The following is a 21,626-nucleotide window of genomic DNA, read 5'->3' as shown; positions in this document are numbered from 1 at the left end:
CCTTGAGATTCGCTCGGGCGTCTCGACGACGTTGCGCAGATCCTCACCGTCGCTTTGGATAATTGCCTCCTGTGACCCCCCCCACCCCATGCCTGTTTTTCCAATTGTGATGTCACAAGGGTGGACCGTGGGCCGCCACGCTGCCGCCAGCGAGCTGAGCGAGGCGTCGCAAAGACAAACACAGCTGTTTACACCGGATAGGCCGCACACGTGGACAAGGGGGGGTTGGGGCAGGCAACAAATAAAAGCCTCCTAAGTACTGGGTTTCAGCCGATGGTTAAGTGCCTCAATTGAACACAATTTAATTACTGTGCCCTCCTCAACAATAATTATAATGCAGGCCAATTACGTCCGTGCATTTTAAGAAATTAAATTGTATCCTACCGGCTGCACACTGCTATGAGACTTATCCAATTGCAAAAAAAAATTAAGATCATAATCTACACAGAATGTATTTATCGAGCTAAGATTTAAATGTAATTATTATTTCTAATGACATTTGTAGTGCTTTTCGGCATGACCTAGTTTATATGAGATGAATACATATCATTGCATTATTTCCTGCATTTAACGCCAATTGAATTCCCTCTGAATTTAGTTTTCAAAGGCGCTTTATATTTATTGGTCCTCTTCCAAGTCGCGTGGGTAGCTTGGACGAGTAGAACATGTACCCTCTACAGTCGAGGGGCTCTCTGGAGTTCCCTCTATGGCGCCGCGGAGGCGACATGTGAACGATCTCGCGCCTGGTATCTAGGAGGTAGTGGCTTTGATCGAGACCCTGACGCCTGCTGCTGTATATTTGGAGTTTGCGTCTCTCTCTCTCTCCCCGTCGTCGCGTGGATTTTTCTCTGCGTCCTCCACATTTATAATCAACATCACGCGTTTAGAGTATTTGGCTGCTGTAAATTTCCACGTGATAAGCCACTTCGTTGAGCTATCATTTGTGGCCAGGTCGCTTCTGCAAAATAGCTAAATAGCTCAGTGGGCCTTACCTGGTAAAATGAAATAGTTAAATAGCTCTTCCGCCTACAGTGGTGTGAACAACTCATTGCAGGGCTGCACCTTTACCTATTATAGGTTATATTTATTTCAAATAGCACTTTTATCATGAATATTTAATATCTATTTCCTCTCTCACAGAGGCAGCGCTTATCAATGGCCCGACTTCCAGATTCACTGTCTTGCAGTCTACTTCTCCATTTCAGTCTCACTACTTCACGAACCAAAGGTCTTGTAATTGTTTTTAAGGCTCATAGGAAAATAGTTTTTCTAAAAATGTGTATCCGTGGCCATTGCTATTCATATAAAACGTATGCATCGTGCATTTAACACAGGGGAATCGTCAACCTACGGACACATGACACGTACAACACGTTATACTCATTGTGGACTCCTCTGCAATTGGGATACGTTGGAGAGCTGACGAGTAGAATGCCCGGCGGATGCAGTCGCATTTAGACGTCATATCATTCCAAATCATTGCAATTGTGATCATGTAGAGGGGCAACCCCCGCGATTGTTCGCTCGAAGCACCGCTGGCGGATGGGTCTCCACTCGAGGGAAGCTCTAGCGAGCCCCTCTACGGGGGTGTTCTTTGTTCTAAATGTCCACGTTGGCCAGCCCTCTTGGAATACACGTCGCACTGAGCTTGCCCTTCAAATACGAAGCTTATTAAGGTTGCAATCTCTGCTGTTATTCGCAAACACATGTCACAGTGCCGCATTGTGCTGTACTACCAAACGTTTGCTGTCGCGCAGTTGGCAAAAATGTCGGCAGTGATATGAAGAATTACGTGATCGTATCGACACACGCGATTTCCGAAGATGTGATGATCTTATCCGTGCAATGTAAAAAAGGAGGAGAAACGATAACTTACTTATTGTAGATATGAACATGATGATGAACCCAGCAAAGAGAGGTATCTGGTAACCAACCCTGCAACAACACAAAAACCATCATCATCATCCACAGTAGCAGCCATCATCAATCCACTGATGGACGAATGCTTTTGTAACAAAAAAACGCATTATGACCAAGCAACTTAGAATCTTCTGGAATGATGACCCTATATGAATGCATTGCTGCCATTTGAAATCATGTTTGCAACGCAGCCGAGGACAGTTCCACAAATTGGGCAACCTCAGAACGAGCGATGTCATGTTTTTAGCGATACCGTGTGTTTAGCGATGTTGCAAGGAATGAAACGTGGGGGCCGGACTGTCCGCCTCTCTCCCCGCACCCTCTCCCCATTTGCATCGCGGTGCCTGGACCCCGGCGCAGTCGCACCACCTGCACACTCGATAGCGACGCCACGGTTCACAGCCACGAACTCAACTCATCCTCGTAAGACGTATGGGCGGTCACTTTAAAGGCAGCTGCCTATTGTTTAAACGCAAATTATCCGGCTTCGTCTATGGACCGAGCCGCTGGTTCGGCGCGTACGCAAAACCCAGCCTGGGTGAAGAAGTCGATTCGCCCGAGTAAGTCCGGCACCGCGGCACCGGGTTTCGCTTTTCTCCATCATCGACAAGGGCGGCCACGTCGTAGTTTTACCTCCGGATTAAAGTCATGACTAGTCGAGATACTATACCCAGGACCTCGCAGAGAATGCCTTGACGACGTAAGAGATTGGAGCCAGAAAGATGTGGCACTTCTTCAGCACATTGGCACAAGACGGAAGAAAGTGGAAACAAATCACGATAAAGTGCAGTGGACACCTACGGGCTATCTGTCCATGGATTTTGATAATGACTATGCCCAGGTAATATGCCACTTTGTGACTACGCTAAGGACTAGCCATAGATTTAAAGTATCTGAAATGTACACCTGAAATCGTGCAACTGCACACCCCCCCCCCTCCACGAAACTTAACTTGAAAGAGAAAGACAACAAAGCGTTGGTTATAACCTCCGATTAGCACGGTTGGCTACGTGCGCTACGGAGGAAGTTCAACATACGTACGTAACATTTATGTTGTCTGTAAACGCTGAAACAAATGTTTGCTGCCCTAATTGCTCCATAAAGTGTCTGCAAGCGCCAGAGCGGGTTCACTGAGAGAGAAGTCCAATGAGAGATGGAAAAAAGTACCTTGATTTTGACGTCCAGCATTGTCGTAGCAAGTTGCAAGTTTATTGCGTTTAACCGGGTGAGAACTCAAAGAGACCAGGACGAGTCTCATTGCCAAGAGTGCCCTGGGGTGCGTTCGACCGCCAGGATGGGGACGATGATTGCTGCCGAGTGTAACATCCCCAACTGAGTGATCGGCGGTGCAATCTTCAAACACGCCAAGTTTTTGTTCGCCCTGGCGCCAGCACTCAACGGCCGACACTTGCGAATGTTGTCAGGGGGTCTTCAGCGGTCGGCGAGCGGTAATAACCGGGGCGGCCGCTGGATTCCAACCGTGAACCTCTGGCGTCGATCGCACCGCCTCAGGGCGACGCCACCCGCCCTGCCACCGGACGACGAAAGTGGAAATCTTTCTGGAGCCACGCCCAGGCGCTTTTTTTTCAGCTGGGAAACCAATTGATCGCCAGTGGCGCGGTATGAGGCCAGCCTTTGCGAAAATCTCTGCCTAGATCCTTAAAATTGCAGATCCAGCAAAAAAGACAGCGTGGCCTCTCCATGTCTCACAGACGCCGGACTGAACTTAACCACTGCAGTGTACAAACAGAATCCGTCTAGCGACCTCAGACACCATCAAATGCCTTTTAAAACACAAAATACACGGTAATGATAATCTGCATTCATATTGCACCATTATTCTAAAGACTCCAAGTTGCTTGCTGCTCACGAGTTTTAGCTGAACTCCACTTCCAAAACACATCGTCTAGCATCACGAGTGGAAATAAGGAGGCTGATTGCCTTCAAATATTTTATCGCTGTATCAAAAGATGAATGAAAATGATTCGCTTCCAATATCTGACAACATTCTGGGTGACTTGTTCACAGACCTATGGATACAATGGTACGCTAATCACCTCCAAACTAATTTCTAGGAGCAATTAGAGACTTGCATTTATCTCGTTTGAGGTCTTTCAATGCAATAAATGAGAGTGACAAAAGATGATGACGATGACGAAGACGATAACGCCGATGAGCCGTCGAGTCCGCCGTCCGCTGGTGAACCAGGCGAGTAACCCCACCGGTTGGTGAGCGGGCCGATGAACGGGTTGGCCACGAGCTGCACGGTGGCCTTGGACGCGAAGAGCAGGCCCACGCGCACGTTCTCATTCGACAGGTCTACGTTTGAGCCCTCCTCGCATTCGCTTGGCCCCTCGGTCCCGTTCGCGACCTCCGACCTCGTCCCGCCGGGGGTCGGGAGTTCGTGAGCCCCCGACGCTGGGAGCGAAGCCGTTTGCATGCGCTGACTTTGGACGGGATGGGTAGGTCGCGATGCGAGCCCTGGAGTCGGAGATGGCGGGACCTGCGTGGCGTTGTGGTTTTCGATGGAGTAGAGGTAGCTGGGGATGATTGGCACTGCGGGTGCAAATGGGCGGTTGGGGTGTAGGGCACAGATAGGTTTCCAACGTCAATAATAGCACTTAAACAAGGGCACCTAATGAATTATAGGAACGTAGAGTTATCTTGTCAAGTCACTGCTGGATGAAAGCCTCCCCGTGGCATATTTTTTGCGTTTGTTTGACCATACTTCACCACCCTGGTCAGTACAGGTTGGGTGAATGAGATATCCTAAGATCGATTCCAGATATTGCTCGCCACTGATGTTAGCTGTGGCCGGGAATCAAACTCATGTGGCTTGATTCGTAGCACAGCGCGCTTACAACAGCACCACTGCTTCAACATGACCTGTACTGATCTCAATCTTTATTTAAAGCTTTCGTGACTGCAGAAATGCAAACTCTTTGGGTTTTTCGGTAAAGTACTGATCTAGGCCAGAGTAGACAATATAATTAGACCTCAGGTGAGCTCATGAGTAAAACGTTAGTTATCCTTTCCTCCACAGAATGGGCACTGTGGTGGAGAGATGTTAACTATCTTGCCTGGTATACAGGAGGTTGTGGGTTCGATCCGACCCTGACGCCTGCTGTAAATTTGGAATTGACATTTTCTCCTCGTGCATGCGTGGATTTTTCTCCAGGTCCTCCGATTTTTCCCTTCACATTTAGAATCCACATGCGTTTAGAGTATTTGGCTGCTGTAAATTTCCACGTGATAAGTCACTTCGTTGGGCTATCATTTGTGGCCAGGTCGCTTCTGAAAAAGAGCTGTATAGCTGGTAAAATACATTTTTTTTATAGTTTAGTTCAAGTTGCCCTGAATTAATGTGGTGGTGGTGAAAGAGTTTGAGCCCCCACTCCTTCTGCCCTGCTGGGCCAATGAGGGAGGACAGATGAAATGATCTCCACAGGGAAGAGACTCTTATCCTGCACTGATGGTGGTAGTGGCAGTAGTGGTGGCAGTCGTGGTAGGGGTGGTGGTGGTGGCAGTAGTGGGGACAGTGGTGGTGGTAATGGGAGTAGTGGTGAAGGTAGTTGTGGTGATGGTAGTCGTGGTGATGGTAGTGGTGGTAGTGGCAGTAGTAGTGGTGGGAGTAGTGGTGATGGTAGTGGTGGTAGTGGCAGTAGTGGTGAAAGTAGTCGTGGTGGCGGTAGTGGTGGTATTAGCGGTAGTGGTGGTAGTGGCGGTAGTGGTGGTAGTGGCAGTAGTGGTGGTAATGGGAGTAGTGGTGGTGGGAGTAGTGGTGAAGGTAGTGGTGGTGGCGGTAGTGGTGGTAATGGGAGTAGTGGTGAAGGTAGTGGTGGCAGTAGTGGTGGTGGGAGTAGTGGTGAAGGTAGTGGTGGTGGCGGTAGTGGTGGTATTAGCGGTAGTGGTGGTAGTGGCGGTAGTGGTGGTAGTGGCGGTAGTGGTGGTAGTGGCGGTAGTGGTGGTAATGGGAGTAGTGGTGAAGGTAGTGGTGGCAGTAGTGGTGGTGGGAGTAGTGGTGAAGGTAGTGGTGGTGGCGGTAGTGGTGGTAATGGGAGTAGTGGTGAAGGTAGTGGTGGCAGTAGTGGTGGTAATGGGAGTAGTGGTGAAGGTAGTGGTGGTGGCGGTAGTGGTGGTAATGGGAGTAGTGGTGAAGGTAGTGGTGGCAGTAGTGGTGGTAATGGGAGTAGTGGTGAAGGTAGTGGTGGTGGCGGTAGTGGCGGTGGAGTTGGCAATCGCGGCGCTGGCACCCACCCACCACCGTGAGCAGCATGTTGTCCAGGAGGAGCGCCACGAACACGATGACGAGGATGAGCTTCCTCGAGCGATGGCTGTCGCGCAGCTCGCTGAACCAGCCGCGGATTGCGCCCATGGCCACGGCACGAGCAGGGTTCCCGCTGCGCCCTCCTGCACGCCCCCCACGTGCGCTAGCGGTGCGCTAGCGGTGCGCTAGCGGTGCACGGCGATGCCGGCGGGGCGGGGCAGGAGTCGCGCAGAGCGGCGGGCTGGATCCTCGCCGGCGCTCGTGAGCGTGACGCAAGGAATGTGGCTGGGGATTTAAAAAAAAACAATTATTGTTAATCCACTTTTGTTTTAATTGTCAACTAGTTAATGAAGGCTGTCTTCGCCACGCAAAAAGTTTTCAATGAATATAATAATGAAGCTGATGTGATTTTTTACAAAAATGATTTTATCTATGATCAGACAAAAACAACTACTCCTTCATCATGGGACCTCCTTTGCCAGTACTAAAATATGAGAATAGGTTTTCCCCTTTTTTCTGGCAACGAAACAGGTATTAAAACACCAAACTGAAACCTTTTACAAGGAATCATGTCTGCATTAACCACAATACTTGTGGTCAGAATGCAAACAAAAAAATACTGATAATATGATGCATTGTCCTTGAAACTGATTGGTCCACACCAGAGACAGCTTTCTTTTGAGCCTAGTCTCAAATGGTGTTAGACCAGAGGACGCCAAAAGGCGTATTTTACATATTATTATTTTATTAAATTTATTGTATCCCATGGAGATGGAGCAACGGAATCGGTTCGTGCTATTGTATATGTTGTGTTCATTAAAATTAATGAAACATGAATAAAATAAAACAAGTCATTTTATTTATTTAAACTGTGTCAAAAATATGTTAATGTTAACGTTCTTTAAGTGTAAATGTTATTACATGTGTTTAAGTGTAATTAAAGATGATTTTAAAAATATATGAAAAATATTTACGTGCATGTGATTACGATGCGATTAGCAAGTGATTTGTATTATTGTATCTCTCGTTGTCTAGGAGTATTTATTATAATTTATTATAAATTACATTTTTTTAAATAATTATAATTTAGTATAATTATCAATTGTGATATTTTCAATGATTCTTGCTTGAACATTTTACTGATTCTCGCTGGAACAATTAAGCGTGTAATCGTGTCAAGTCTCCGGATTCAGATCCCACCGCAAGATACAGTTATCTTAATTAAGACAATGATGCACCAGTTAGGAAAGAAGCACTCAGAACCTTCTTTAATCTACGTAACTTTAATATCAACTTACTCTAACATCCAAAACACTTATCATCAGAAACAACGACAGTACCCATGCAAATATACGGACTCATCAATCCATACTGGATAATCATAAAAGCATCGATGGTCAAATCTCACGACCCCGTGATTCAATAAAACAATAGGCCAATGTCTCATAGTAACGCGACGATACACAATTCATTTGTCACGGTGTGTGATGCGTGCAAGCTGAGATTCTCCTTGGCACACAGCCTGTACAAGGTACAGTTACAAATGATGAGTGGTTGTAAAGTTAATGTTCCATCTTCTATCTTCTTTCTTCTCGCAAAAACACCTCCAGTCCCGCAACGATGCTCTGGAACGACAGGCTCGATCCACAGCTGGAGTGCGCTCTCGGCTCTCGAGTCCGCACGTTGCCAGTCGACCGTTAGCCGCAGCGCTGCGTACCAGCAGGTTGCCTGCACGCCAGGCTCGATCTGCAGCTGGAGCATGCTGCGGCCACTGCTGGTCCGGCACGCTATCTGTCAGCCGTCGCCTGCCGCGCCACAACCTCGCATATCCCCCGCTGTGCAAGCAGCCTGGACGTCCACACTCACTCTCCAGGCCTCTCCACAACTCAAATAATACCGGTCACTGGCTCGACCATCAACTTTGCCGGCCTACAGCTTGGACAATATTTCGGTGCACACTCAGTGTTACTATTAAGCACGCCCCTCGTGCATTCGTACGGTCAATCTTAGTTCACCTTTTGTTCTGGCTCCCTGGATACCTCGTCGTCCATAAGCCATCTCAAGACTTATGTGGACACAGATTTTTGACCCGTAGAAGCTGACCCCCGGGTGTGTTGTGTGTGTGTGTGTCTATGGGGAGCGGTAGTGTAGCGGTTAGCGCACTCCGCCCCGAACCTGGCCACCCGGGTTCGATTCCCATTCACGGCCGAAACCAGTGACGATTATCTGAACCGGTCCAGGGCCTCCCCTAGGTCGACTCAGCCTCAAATGAGTACCTTGTATGATGTGTAAACATCGCCACTGGGGAGATAAAGGCGGCCGGGCGTGGTGTCGACCTTTATAGGTGCTCGCTAACAGTACTTGCCCCTACAGTCTGTTAAAGCTACACGGGGGACCTTTGCCTTTTTTTCGTCGTCTACGGCCCATTCTATGTTGGTCAAACGGCCTCCCTCCTTCCCCCTGCGGGTTGTCTCTTGTTGTCCCCTCTCCCATTGAGGCTGGTCAGCCGAGTTCCAATTCCCCCTTCAATGCAGCGGCCGATGTCTGCGCTGGCTATTAAGCAGCAGCAGCAGCGGCGGTGCGCTCCTTCGGCCTCCCTACGGCCTTGGTCGTCTCAAGGGAGGGGTGTCGCAGGCTGCGTCACTGCTTATAATCAGCCAAAGCCATCAGGCCAGTTGTTCAACTTGAATGCTAATTAGTTTGGCCTCTTGTTTTTTTTGTTTACGCTCAGGATGCACTCGATCCTCATGTGTGTCTACAAAAAAAAACCGATTACACTGAGAATAGGCAATTTCTCACTTAATATAAAAACTAATTTGGAAAAAAGGCAGAGAAACAACAGCGCGCAGATTTTCGATGGTTCGACACGTCACGAGGATGCGAGAGCTGGTGACAGCTTGGGGGGATGACTTCATGCAGCAGTAGATAGATCTTGTCTGATGATTATCATGATCCTGACTTCATTGTACCCACTGGACATGACGCGCTTTCAACAAAACGATCCACCGACTTCACACAATCGTGCTGCTTCCCACACGCCACACGCGTGTCTGTCGAACTTCGTTCACACCGTACGTAGCCAACCACGCTCATCGGAGGTGTGTGGGAAGGACTGCGTACTAAACACAACAATCAGTTCGAAAGAAATTCGTTTTCGATCTCGATTTTAATACGCACAGCTCCACCCGCCCGAACCCACACCACTGCCCGAGATGTACCCCAGACGCAATACAAACCTAACTTACATGCGTTTTTTTCATCATGCCAGGAACATCGCAATTTTTTGTATTTTACACGAAGATATCGGCCCTCTTTAATGAAACCTGCGGCACCAACCTCTCTCCATCAACTGAAACTACCCCCGTGTGGGCTTGAAAGCGGGACACCCTTTCAAAACACCAGCACGCTCTACTCCGAATTTTCAACATCATAGCCGTGGGGGGGGTGTGGGGTGGTGAAGTCCATCTTGCCTAACTTGACAAAGACCATGGAGACAACGGCGTTAGACGCTGCTGGCCCACGCGGGCACCCAACAACACCTGTGCCATGCACTCCATGGGGAAAGAAAGGGAGTTTGAGGCCAGGTCGTGGGTCCCACCACGCCCTTGCCAAGCCTCAAATGAGAGGAACGGTGGAGAGGTCCCTGGGACGTGAGCTGGGAGCGGGCAGGGGGTGGGGGTAGTGGGGGGGGGGCTTCCCCCCAATCCCCCACTTCTTATTTTTACTTTAGTCAGTTGAGAGAAGATTTATGTGTCGCCAACCAACACATCAAGCTTCGTGTATGGTATTACCTGCTATAATCACCCAGAAATGTCTGTCCGTCCGGCGCGTGACGTCACTCGACATGAGGCCCACCACCCCCCCCCGCGTGACGTCACTCCACATGAGGCCCACCCCCCTCATTAATATTCATGAGTGGGTGAATTTTTAGGTTAACGCAGAGGCAGGTCGACCTGAATTAAATCAATTATTACGCAAAGTCGCTTCAAATATGACGTTTCTTTACAGAAAGTGACGGTAATAAATAAGTATATGCAACAAAAGAGCCCCCCCCCCTTCATTAATATTCATGCCCCCGTGGAAACTTACACTAACACACAAGAAGGTCGCGCACTCCACATGTAGCACCCCTCCGCTCATTAATAATCATGAGCGTGTAACGTCACTTCACATGACGCACCCCTCCACAATAACCATTAGCGAGTGACGTCACTCCACATGGGGCACCCCCCTCCTCTTTAATAATCATGAGCTGAACAATTTTTCTATTGAATATTTCAGATTTACTGCAATATACATTCGTCCTTTGACGGGCAAAAAAGCTCGAGTATGATTCATAGGCTGTCCCTTTGCTCCCCCCACCCCTCGCCACACCCTTCGATCTCCCCAGAGAATGCTGATTAATTATCTTCTAGATTTGAAGCTTTCGTGACTGCAAGGATCCATACGCTTTGGTTCTATTCGGTAAAGTCACGTAGGTAAAAAATAAAATAACAAAAATCACAACGTTTCGGCCACAACACAATTCTCCCCCAGCCCTCTTTCTGCCTCCCTCCCCTCCATCAACACAAACCCCAAACCCCCCGCCTGTCGGATAGAACCGCCTCATGGTGGGGACACCGAGCTACTGCTTCCTCACATCGAGACACGTTCAAGCACCTAGACAATGTTCAAGCACCGAGACAATGTTCAAGCACCGAGACAATGTTCAAGTACCTGGACAATGTTCAAGCACCTAGACAATGTTCAAGCATCTCGACATGTTCAAGCATCTCGACATGTTCAAACACCTAGACAATGTTCAAGTACCTGGACAATGTTCAAGCGCCGAGACAATGTTTAAGTACCTGGACAATGTTCAAGCACCTAGACAATGTTCAAGCATCTCGGCATGTTCAAGCATCTCGACATGTTCAAACACCTAGACAATGTTCAAGTACCTGGACAATGTTCAAGCGACGAGACAATGTTCAAGCATCTCGACATGTTCAAGCATCTCGACATGTTCAAGCACCTAGACAATGTTCAAGTTCCTGAACAATGTTCAAGCACCTAGACATGTGCAATCACCTAGACATGTTCAAGCACCTAGACATGTGCAATCACCTAGACATGTTTAAGCACCTGGACAATGTTCAAGCACCTAGGCATGTTCAAGCACCTAGACAATGTTCAAGTACCTGAACAATGTTCAAGCACCTAGACATGTGCAATCACCTAGACATGTCCAAGCACCTAGACATGTTCAAGCATGTAGACATGTTCAAGCATCTAGACATGTTCAATCACCTAGACAATGTTCAAGCACCTAGCCATATTCAAGCACCTAGACATGTTCAAGCATCTCGACATGTTCAAGCACCTGGACAATGTTCAAGCACCTAGACAATGTTCAATCACCTAGCACGTTCAAGTACCTGGACAATGTTCAATCACCTGGACAATGTTCAAGCATCTCGACATGTTCAAGCACCTGGACAATGTTCAAGCACCTAGACATGTTCAATCACCTAGACAATGTTCAAGCACCTAGACATGTTCAAGCATCTAGACATGTTCAATCACCTAGACAATGTTCAAGCACCTAGACAATGTTCAATCACCTAGACAATGTTCAAGCACCTAGCCATATTCAAGCATCTAGACATGTTCAAGCATCTCGACATGTTCAAGCACCTGGACAATGTTCAAGCACCTAGATAATGTTCAATCACCTAGCACGTTCAATTACCTGGACAATGTTTAAGCACCTAGACATGTTCAAGCATCTCAACATGTTCAATCACCTAGACAATGTTCAATCACCTAGACATGTTCAATCACCTAGACAATGTTCAATCACCTAGACAATGTTCAAGCACCTAGACATGTTCAATCACCTAGACGATGTTCAATCACCTAGGTCATGTTCAAGTACCTGGACAATGTTCAAGCACCTAGACAATGTTCAAGCACCTAGACAATGTTCAAGCACCTAGATATATTCAAGAACCTAGACGATGTTCAATCACCTAGACATGTTCAAGCACCTAGACAATCTTCTTTGGTTCTTTCGGTAAAGTCACGTAGAATGAGAATAAAATAATAAATTGATAAAATAACACAATAATATTCTCACGACGTTTCGGCCACAACACAAGCGGCCTTCATCAGGTGAAGGGGGCGAGACTGTCTGGTAGGACAGTGCTGGAGTGAGAGAGCCACGTTCAGATCACGGCTTTTAAGCTGTGTGAGAGGAACAAAGAGCCTTGACGAAGGAATTAGCATAAAATTTAGCATTGAAATGGCTGAATGATTAGCTTGTGACTGGTCACAGAAATAGCTATGTTAAAAGTTAAAGCATACACATCCGCAGAGGCACCCATTGTTAAAAGGAATTAGCATAGAATTTAGCATTGAAATAGCTAAGTTAAGGCATACACATCCGCAGAGGCACCCATTCGCTTGTAACTGCTACAGAAATAGTTACGTTGAAGTCAGAGCATACACATTCACCGAGGCACTTAGTACAAATCAAACAGGATAATTTAGCATTGAAATAACTAGGCGAATTTAGCATTGAAATAACTGGGTGATTTGCTAGTGACTGGTCACAGAAATGACTACACATCTGAGCTATTCACAGTACTATATAGTGAACCAATAAAAACTAAAATATAAATTACCTTCATGTTATCAATAAACTCTATATTCTCCAATCAGCTAAGCTACCAACCATAAGTCGTTATATATCACAATGCTATATGGCGAAAAAATGGGTGGATTCTTACCCTCAAATTTCCGTACCACGGATAGCTACGGGCCCCGTTCAGACGGACGAGTTCGTCCATGGTCGGAACAGAGGAGGGGGAGAGAGACAGCTGCGAAGCCCTAGTATACTCCATGTTGTAAACCATACCATTAACCGTGGTGTGAGAGGTATTAAGAGGCAATGCTGGCGAAAGAGCTGCGGTCTGAAGGTCATCGTAAAATTACAATTAATTAAGAACAGAAATGATTTAACACATCTTTCCAGTGGTTACTAAGCCTGAATCCATCTTCTCGGTTGAAATTGTCTCTGTGCTTGTATATGTGAATGGCCTCATGAACGAATCTCTCATGGTAGCCAGTTGGTTTGCAAAGAACCTCCGTCTTGGAGAAGTCAATGTCATGTGAGCCCACTGAATTGTAACAGTGATCTGCCACGGCAGAGGAGTTCGTCTTACCGTGTTTCAAGTCTGCTTTATGTTCGCGGATGCGGTCCGAGATATGTCTTTTGGTTTCTCCAATGTAGCTACTACCACAGAGGCACTTTAGTTTGTAAACGCCCGGGTACTGTATGTCTGGAAGAGCATCTTTTACAGATGGAACTAAATCACGGATTTTGTGTACTGTGTTGAATCGGACCTGGATCTTGTGTTTATTCAGGATTTTGGATATCTTTTTAGTGACCCCTGCAATGTAGGGTAAGGTGATGGTTTTGAGTGGCTCCACAAGAGGATCCTTCTTCATGACTGGAGTGATGGCTTTGCGGATTGTGTAGTCGGAGTAGCCATTAGCCCTGAGAGCCTGGTGTACGTGCTTGAGTTCACTGGTAATGTGTTCCTGGTCGGAAATGCATTGGGCTCTATGGTATAGAGTCTTGATGAGGCAGTTCTTCTGGGATGGATGGTGGTGGGAATCCGGTTTCAAGTAAGCATCTGTATGGGTAGCTTTCCTGTAGACAGAGTGGCTCATTGAACCATCATGTCTCCTTTTAATTAAGACATCCAGAAAGGGTAGTTTGCCATCTTTTTCGACCTCCATGGTAAATCTGATGGCTGGGTGTATGGAATTGATGTGGTCGCGGAATTGGTCTAGAGCAGGCTGGCCATGTGGCCAGATGACAAAGGTGTCATCAACGTACCTCTTCCATAAGGTCGGGCGTAGAGTGGCAGTCTGGATGGCGTCAGTTTCAAATGTTTCCATGAATACGTTGGCTACAACCGGAGATAGGGGGGAGCCCATTGGGGTGCCCTCAGTTTGTTTGTAGAAAGTTCCATTCCAGGTGAAGTATGTGTTGGTTAAGCAATGTCTCACCAGGGGGGGTACATCAGTATGCAGTCCTTGATGAACCAGGTCTTCAATGATAGCGATGGTGTCAGGTACCGGGACTTTGGTGAACAAGGACACCACATCAAAACTGACAAGCAGGTCGTTTGGGGACAGGGAAATGTCTTTGATTGTCGATACCAGGTGAGTAGAATTTAGTACCGCAGAGGTGGTTTTTCCAGTGAAAGGTCGCAGTATATCAGCCAGAAAACGTGCCAGTTTGTAGGTGGGGGAGCTGATAGTAGAGACGATGGGACGAAGGGGTGTATCTTCTTTGTGTATCTTTGGAAGGCCATATAATCTTGGTGGTCTGGCAGCAGAGGGTTTCAACGAGAACTGTTTGTTCTCATCAATTAATGCTGTTGAATCAGAGATAATTTTGTTCGTTTTTGTGACCAGGCTGTTGGTGGGATCTCTTTTTATTTTTGTATAGCTGCCATCGTTGAGTAGTTCTTGAATTTTGTTGTTATATTCTGTTTTGTCCATGATGACAGTGGCATTGCCTTTGTCGGCTGAGAGAACGACAATATCATCCCTCTTTTTTAATTGAGATAATTCAAAACGTTCGTCTTTGCTGATGTTGCTAGGTGGCAACTTAGCGTTTTTGAGGGTTGCAGCGATTTCAGATCTTGCTACGTCTGCAGAGATGTGACTCAAGCCCTTGAGTGCAACGTCGACATGGGCAATGATATCATTAACCGGTAAGTGTCTCGGTGTGACAGCAAAGTTTAGACCTTTAGCTAAAACGGATTTCAGACCATCAGAAATGGAACTGTTACTGCGATTGATTACGACTTTGTTGACGTCTATCTTTTCGGTGTGTGGATCCGATTTTTTGCTGGAGAGGTGATTGAATTTGGAAATCAAATTGTCCCTACATTTGTTCGACATAGTGGCAGCCGAAGAGGTAGTCATATTGTCTACATGTTCCCAATCCGATGTAGACATTGTTGCTGTCAATTTTAAGTGTGATTTGTAGAGTGTCTTGTCTAACTGATCGAGTTCGGTGCGTGTAAGTTTGATTTTTTCCGAGATAAGAGCGAAGCTAGTTCTAGCTAGAATTCGTTTTGCATTGAGAGAAGTTGCAACAGCAGAGGTTAGTGTAAATGCGGTTGGTATTACCTTAGAGTCGCGGCATCTCTTCAGAAAGGTGAGAGACTCGATTAGTTGAGCCTTCTTATCCCGAAGTCTGTTGAATGATCTTAAGGATGTGTGGAATCCCTCCCCGTAGAGGCGGTTAAATTTCGATTTAAAGCTTTCGTGACTGCAATGAAGCACCTAGACAATGTTCAATCACCTAGACAATGTTGAAGCACCTAGACATGTTCAATCACTTAGACAATGTTCAAGAAACCTAGTTCTTGAATTTTGTTGTTATATTCTGTTTTGTCCATGATGACAGTGGCATTGCCTTTGTCGGCTGAGAGAACGACAATATCATCCCTCTTTTTCAATTGAGATAATTCAAAACGTTCGTCTTTGCTGATGTTGCTAGGTGGCAACTTAGCGTTTTTGAGGGTTGCAGCGATTTCAGATCTTGCTACGTCTGCAGAGATGTGACTCAAGCCCTTGAGTGCAACGTCGACATGGGCAATGATATCATTAACCGGTAAGTGTCTCGGTGTGACAGCAAAGTTTAGACCTTTAGCTAAAACGGATTTCAGACCATCAGAAATGGAACTGTTACTGCGATTAATTACGACTTTGTTGACGTCTATCTTTTCGGTGTGTGGATCCGATTTTTTGCTGGAGAGGTGATTGAATTTGGAAATCAAATTGTCCCTACATTTGTTCGACATAGTGGCAGCCGAAGAGGTAGTCATATTGTCTACATGTTCCAAATCCGATGTAGACATTGTTGCTGTCAATTTTAAGTGTGATTTGTAGAGTGTCTTGTCTAACTGATCGAGTTCGGTGCGTGTAAGTTTGATTTTTTCCGAGATAAGAGCGAAGCTAGTTCTAGCTAGAATTCGTTTTGCATTGAGAGAAGTTGCAACAGCAGAGGTTAGTGTAAATGCGGTTGGTATTACCTTAGAGTCGCGGCATCTCTTCAGAAAGGTGAGAGACTCGATTAGTTGAGCCTTCTTATCCCGAAGTCTGTTGAATGATCTTAAGGATGTGTGGAATCCCTCCCCGTAGAGGCGGTTAAATTTCGATTTAAAGCTTTCGTGACTGCAATGAAGCACCTAGACAATGTTCAATCACCTAGACAATGTTGAAGCACCTAGACATGTTCAATCACTTAGACAATGTTCAAGCACCTAGACATGTTCAAGCACCTAGACAATGTTCATGCGACCAAAAGTTCCCCTCTCCCCTCGCATGTTTTCTGTCTTTCCTCCCACAGAAACCATCGGCGCGTTTTCTCGGTGCTTCTGCACTTTCAGAATAAACAAAAAACATGAAGAACAGTACATTGCTCCAGTGACTACCTAATAACAATAATAATACATTATTACTTCATGGACAGTAAGCTGATGTGGGTTTACCATGATGTGGACTGGCCTATATTACTTTGAGTGACTCTTAGCCATTTTATGTGCATTATTTTGTATATATTTGTTTACATTTTCCAACAAACGATGAAAGCGCTTGTGCATTAGTTATGACCACGGAAACGTGAACATAAACGAAACTGCAGGATGAAGTTATAGTTTTATGGATGAAGGTATCGTGTTGCTCATAAGGGAGTTTGCGTCTTAAAAACTGGTCAAATTGATCAAACAATTTCACCCAACTTGGAGATCACAACCGACAGTCAGTAAGACTACAGTATTTAAAAATATATTATGCATACGCGTCTGGCCCTGGGAGATGCCCATCCGTGTGGCTGACTTTTTTTTTGGTTTGCATACGTCTGCTGCAAACGAAACACTTTTGGATTCAAACACGTGCTGCGAACGCTTTCACAGAATCAACGATTCTGCGTGGTTTTGCGTCACTTGTATAACCGTCCGCTTGCAAACACAGCCCGAGGGATAAACTTTCCTACAAGGGGATGGGGGGAGGGTAAGAGGGGTAGCAAATCCCCCCCCCCCACCCCCTAGACCAGTGACTACTTGCTTGTAAGAGGCAGATGTTTTTTGTACCAAATGACATAAGTGAATATTAGCACAAGTTGCGTACTTTCTAGAGGGCCAGCAAAATCAGTCTGTGGTCTTTGTAAAGAGAGTAGGCATTGCACACTTATCAAAAGCTACACGAGGCTATCTTTTTAAAACGTACGGTATGTCAACAGTTGCACACGCAGCGTGGTTAAAATTGCCCTAATGGTAAACATTACTCGTGGCTAATGTTTTATTATGGACGGCGTCCTTCATTCATTTTGCGTCTCGCGATCGGCCGAGGTAAGCACAGAAAAGGTGGAAGTCAGCCAGGCAATGAGCCGGTAGTCGTCAATACATTAAGATGCCTTCAGCCAATTCATGAGTGTTTGAACATGCGGGACCTGTATACCCGAGCACGACGAGAAGACCCAATCGTGTAAGGGAAGAGCACTCGAAATCAAAAAGTGAAGGTTGACATTTGTCCGCTGTGTGCTGTAACCCGCCTTCTCCTGGCAAGTCAGGGCATGGCTCGGCGTTGAACAAAATGACAGAAGAGAATTAAGTTGCATAATAGCCACCGAAGCCCCTTCATAGGCTGAACGACAGTCCGCGCATCGGTGGGATGGACGACACGTGCATGATGTCGGGCCTTTGTGACAATCAACTGCTCGATCGAACTCAGGCCGCCAGGAGCGAGTAGCAGATGGGCGCTATCCTGTGACCCACGTACACGAACAAAGATACCCGCAGACACGCGATGCATCGAAACATCCGCATATTGTTCAAACACACACATACATCGGCGCCAAGTGTGTGGATTGGTAGATTTTCACCGTGGTCTTCTGTGCATGTACTATAGAGGAACTCATATATACAGTACGAGAGAGCACTGCATACTGAAACAAGCCTCCTTCAGTACCTTGACTGTTATTTCAACGATTTAAACTAAACAATGTTTTACTTCACCACTCGGCTATAAAGCCTTCCTTTCAGAAGCAATCTGGCCACAAATCATACCTCAACGAAGATGACTCTCCCTATCATGGAGACATTTATTGCAGCCAAACAATGTAAGCGCGTGATGTTGATTCTGAATGTGGAGGGGAAAACACGGACGACCCGGAGAAAAAAAATCCACGCGACCACCGTGAGAGAGTCACGCAAACTCGGAATACACAGCAGCAGCAGCAGACGTCAGGGGCGGGATCGAGCCCACGACCTCCTGTACACCAGGCGAGGTAGTTAACATCTCGCTACCGTGGCGCCCAAATCACGCTGGATACGCAAAAAGTCGCAAGCTTTTAAGCAGCTCAGCCCTTTGGGTAGTCCTTGAATGAGTGACCGACATGTACAAACACAGCGCTGTCCTCCAGACAGTCTCGTCCCTTCACCTGATGAAGGCCGCTTGTGTTGTGGCCGAAACGTCATGATTATTGTTGTTTTATTATTTACCTACGTGACTTTACCGAATAGAACCAAAGAGTATGTACAAACACGTTGTCATCGGCGGAGACTGTGGGCCTACGTTGTGGCCAGCAGAGGGCAATGCAGCTAAATCCATTGTTGCCCTGTACTTCTATGCCCCCACCCCTTCGCCCCATCGCATATCGGTTACCTGCATTCCCCAACCCGCACGAGGCGTGGTCACAACCATGCACGTCGGAGGGATGCCGTCATCCAGCAGTGGAGCGGCAAAAGGGGCTGGCCTATGGAGACCTACCTTGCAGGCAGTCACGACGCTCGAACACAGCGGCGGCGTGACGTGACGCGTTCATCTTTCAGGTGCAAGTGGACAATGGACGGTATAAAGCTGTGGATACGGACCTCAGGGACTGCGTTATCCGTGTGGTGGAGCGGTGAGCGCGGCGCGCTGCGAGCCCCGCCACCCGAGTTCGATTCCCGCTTACGGCTAGAAACCAGTGACGATTATTTGAATCAGTTCTGGACATCTCCTAGGTCCACTCAGCCTCAAATTAGTAGCTGGTGTGGTGTGCAAACAGCGCCAATCGGGGAGGCAAAGGTGGTCGGGCGTGGTGCTGGGGCCCCTTAACCCCCCGTGTACGGTTCCTGCCCTTCATAGGTGCTCGCTAACAGCACTTGCCCCAACAGTCTAAGTCTTGCAGACCTATAAAACCAGTGCCTTAATGTCAGCCAAAATAGTCCGCAGAGATGCTCCGGGACCTGTTTTGGCCACTCCACATCCGTAATTTGCTCGCATTATACTGCACCTTTTTTTAGTCGTTGTTGTTACAAATCTGCTCATAGCATTATAGGAATACAATGTAGAGTAAAATCGTTGAGAATGATTGTGGATATGCCGACTTTGTACAGTACTCTCGAGCGGTAGTGCCTTACGCCGATAATCCTTACTGCCTCCCAGCGTGCCTCGCAGCTTTCCCGAAAATACCTCTAAAGAGTCGAGATGATCCTTATTTTTTTTAAAAAAAAACATCTTATAAGAGTGAACAATGGTTGCGGTATATTATCAACTGTACGATTTGTTGCACGATCGGTACTGAATTCAGCTTGGCAAGTATCGTCACGTACCTTTAAACGGCGCCACTTGACGCGCGTGTGTGCTTCGGTCAGGCGGCTGCTGATCTGTTCCTGCAACAAGTTCACAGGGTAATATACTGGCCCGTTGCTAACTACCCCCTGCCCTGCTCACAATTTTGTATTTTTAAAACAATAATAAATCTCAACACCCCATTTCCGCAGCCTGGAAAGGACTTCAGCGGAGCCCTGAGTCGACCCGTTTTATATTTTCGGGAAGACTTCACGACCAATGTCGTGTTAATGACTGATGATAACGTAGGGGGTGGGGTGGGGGGGTGAACTAGACCGTCCAAGGGGAAGGTGCTGGACAAAATACGTCCGGAGATGTCCACAACATAGACTCCTGTCTACGCATCCGCGACCCTTGGGACCGCGCGTGGCTCCAGGAGTCAATTGACACTGGCCACAAATGACTTATGGTCCCCAAATATAACCGGCAGCCCAAAGTCAATTCACCCCACCCCCAGCTCCCGCATCTAACCCCCCACCCACCCCTGTCTTGCCCGTCCACCCGCCGGTCAAGCAGCCTGCTCCGTGTTGTTCATCTGCCCCCTTCTTCCTCGCCCTTCATTCACGCGAAGAGGAGGAGGAGGAGAGGCGAGGCGCTCGTGGCTGTCAGCGAGATACCACGAAACAACAGCTCCCAATACAGCCCCCTCCCTCCCTAACCCCCACATTCTCCTCCCTCCCTCCTTAACCCCCACAACCCCCTCCCTCCTTAACCCCCACAGCCCCCTCCCTCCCTAACCCCCACAGCCCCCTCCCTCCCTAACCCCCACAGCCCCCTCCCTCCCTAACCCCCACAGCCCCCTCCCCACCACTCGCCGCCCCACCCCCTCCCATCCCATTGCTCGCCACCAACCTCAGCGAGGCAACAATCTGATCACGACACGAGCAATAACGCGTTATCGTGACGCACTTTGTGGAAGCGGAATGCCTAATCTCGTAGAAGCCACTCTCCGCTCGTCTTCCCCCAGACGCGGCCCACCCACCATCTCAGCCCACCCACCATCTCTCCCGCCCCTCTCTGCACCTGACCTTTATTCTCGCTTTTTATTAAAAGCTTTATCTCTCATTCGTGTATAAATCATCAGACCCCCCCCCCCTCTACGCCCCCCCCCCCCAAAAAAAAGCAATTATCTAATGCACGGCCACGTGCGTAATTATTCGGGCCGCGTGCTTGTTTGTTAGTGCGACGTCGCGATTAGTCAATCCCACTGCTTGATGAATGCCTCCCCCCACACGCAGTTTCGCTCAAGGAGGAGGGGTTGACCATACTTCACCAGGGTGGTCATCAGTGCGGTAGGGTGAGTTGGTGAAAGCGTTGAGGCGTGGGACCAGTTCAGTATCTCGCTCGTCACCGATGTTCGTCGTGTCCGGGAATCGAACTGCGGTGGCTGGGGTGTGGTGGTGCAGTGCGCCGACCACTGCTTCCACCCCATTCACGTGTGGAAATAAGGGTGAGAGAGAACACGTGCTTGCTACGCTCTGAGCGTGTTCCATTTAGTTTCATTTATTCGGTATAGCCCTGTGAGCCGTTCGGCTCTTGAATCGGGTGCAACCGCAACAAACAAAATACAAAAACATGAACAAGAAAACATCTTAAAGTGACTATGTGACTGTGCAAACAGAAAATCCAGGAAAAAAACATCAAAATATTCCTGAAATAGCACCGTACACCAACGCTGTGTGCAAAAATCCCAATGGGATGCAAGTCAAACAACAACAGCCACAAGACAACTAAGATTAAGGCCATCAGTCTAACT

The 21,626-nt window shown here is 47.4% G+C and overlaps 1 protein-coding gene across 5 annotated transcripts in view; it reads right to left on the bottom strand.

The window, feature by feature from the left end:
- The window catches only part of LOC116940568 (synaptic vesicular amine transporter-like), a 101,507-nt gene that overhangs the window by 19,895 nt on the left and 59,986 nt on the right, over positions 1–21,626 (bottom strand). For 2 of the 5 annotated variants that reach the window (XM_032950544.2, XM_076065888.1), the window contains exons 2-4: positions 6,178–6,472; positions 4,143–4,476; positions 1,877–1,935 (exon numbers count right to left, since the gene is read on the bottom strand). In XM_032950544.2, the coding sequence (XP_032806435.2) occupies positions 1,877–1,935; positions 4,143–4,476; positions 6,178–6,295 (511 nt within the window). In that variant the 5' untranslated portion in view covers positions 6,296–6,472. Of the gene's footprint in view, positions 1–1,876; positions 1,936–4,142; positions 4,477–6,177; positions 6,473–19,851; positions 20,322–20,352; positions 20,493–20,722; positions 20,778–21,626 lie in introns of those variants that run through there. The other 3 variants (XM_032950543.2, XM_032950541.2, XM_032950540.2) reach the window with 3 other exon arrangements.

This window comes from Petromyzon marinus, chromosome 9, assembly GCF_048934315.1.
Source record: "Petromyzon marinus isolate PM22_M1 ecotype Great Lakes invasive population chromosome 9, UKy_Petmar_22M1.pri1.0, whole genome shotgun sequence".
Taxonomy (NCBI): domain Eukaryota; kingdom Metazoa; phylum Chordata; class Hyperoartia; order Petromyzontiformes; family Petromyzontidae; genus Petromyzon; species Petromyzon marinus.
This window is presented reverse-complemented; position numbering and strand designations above follow the sequence as displayed.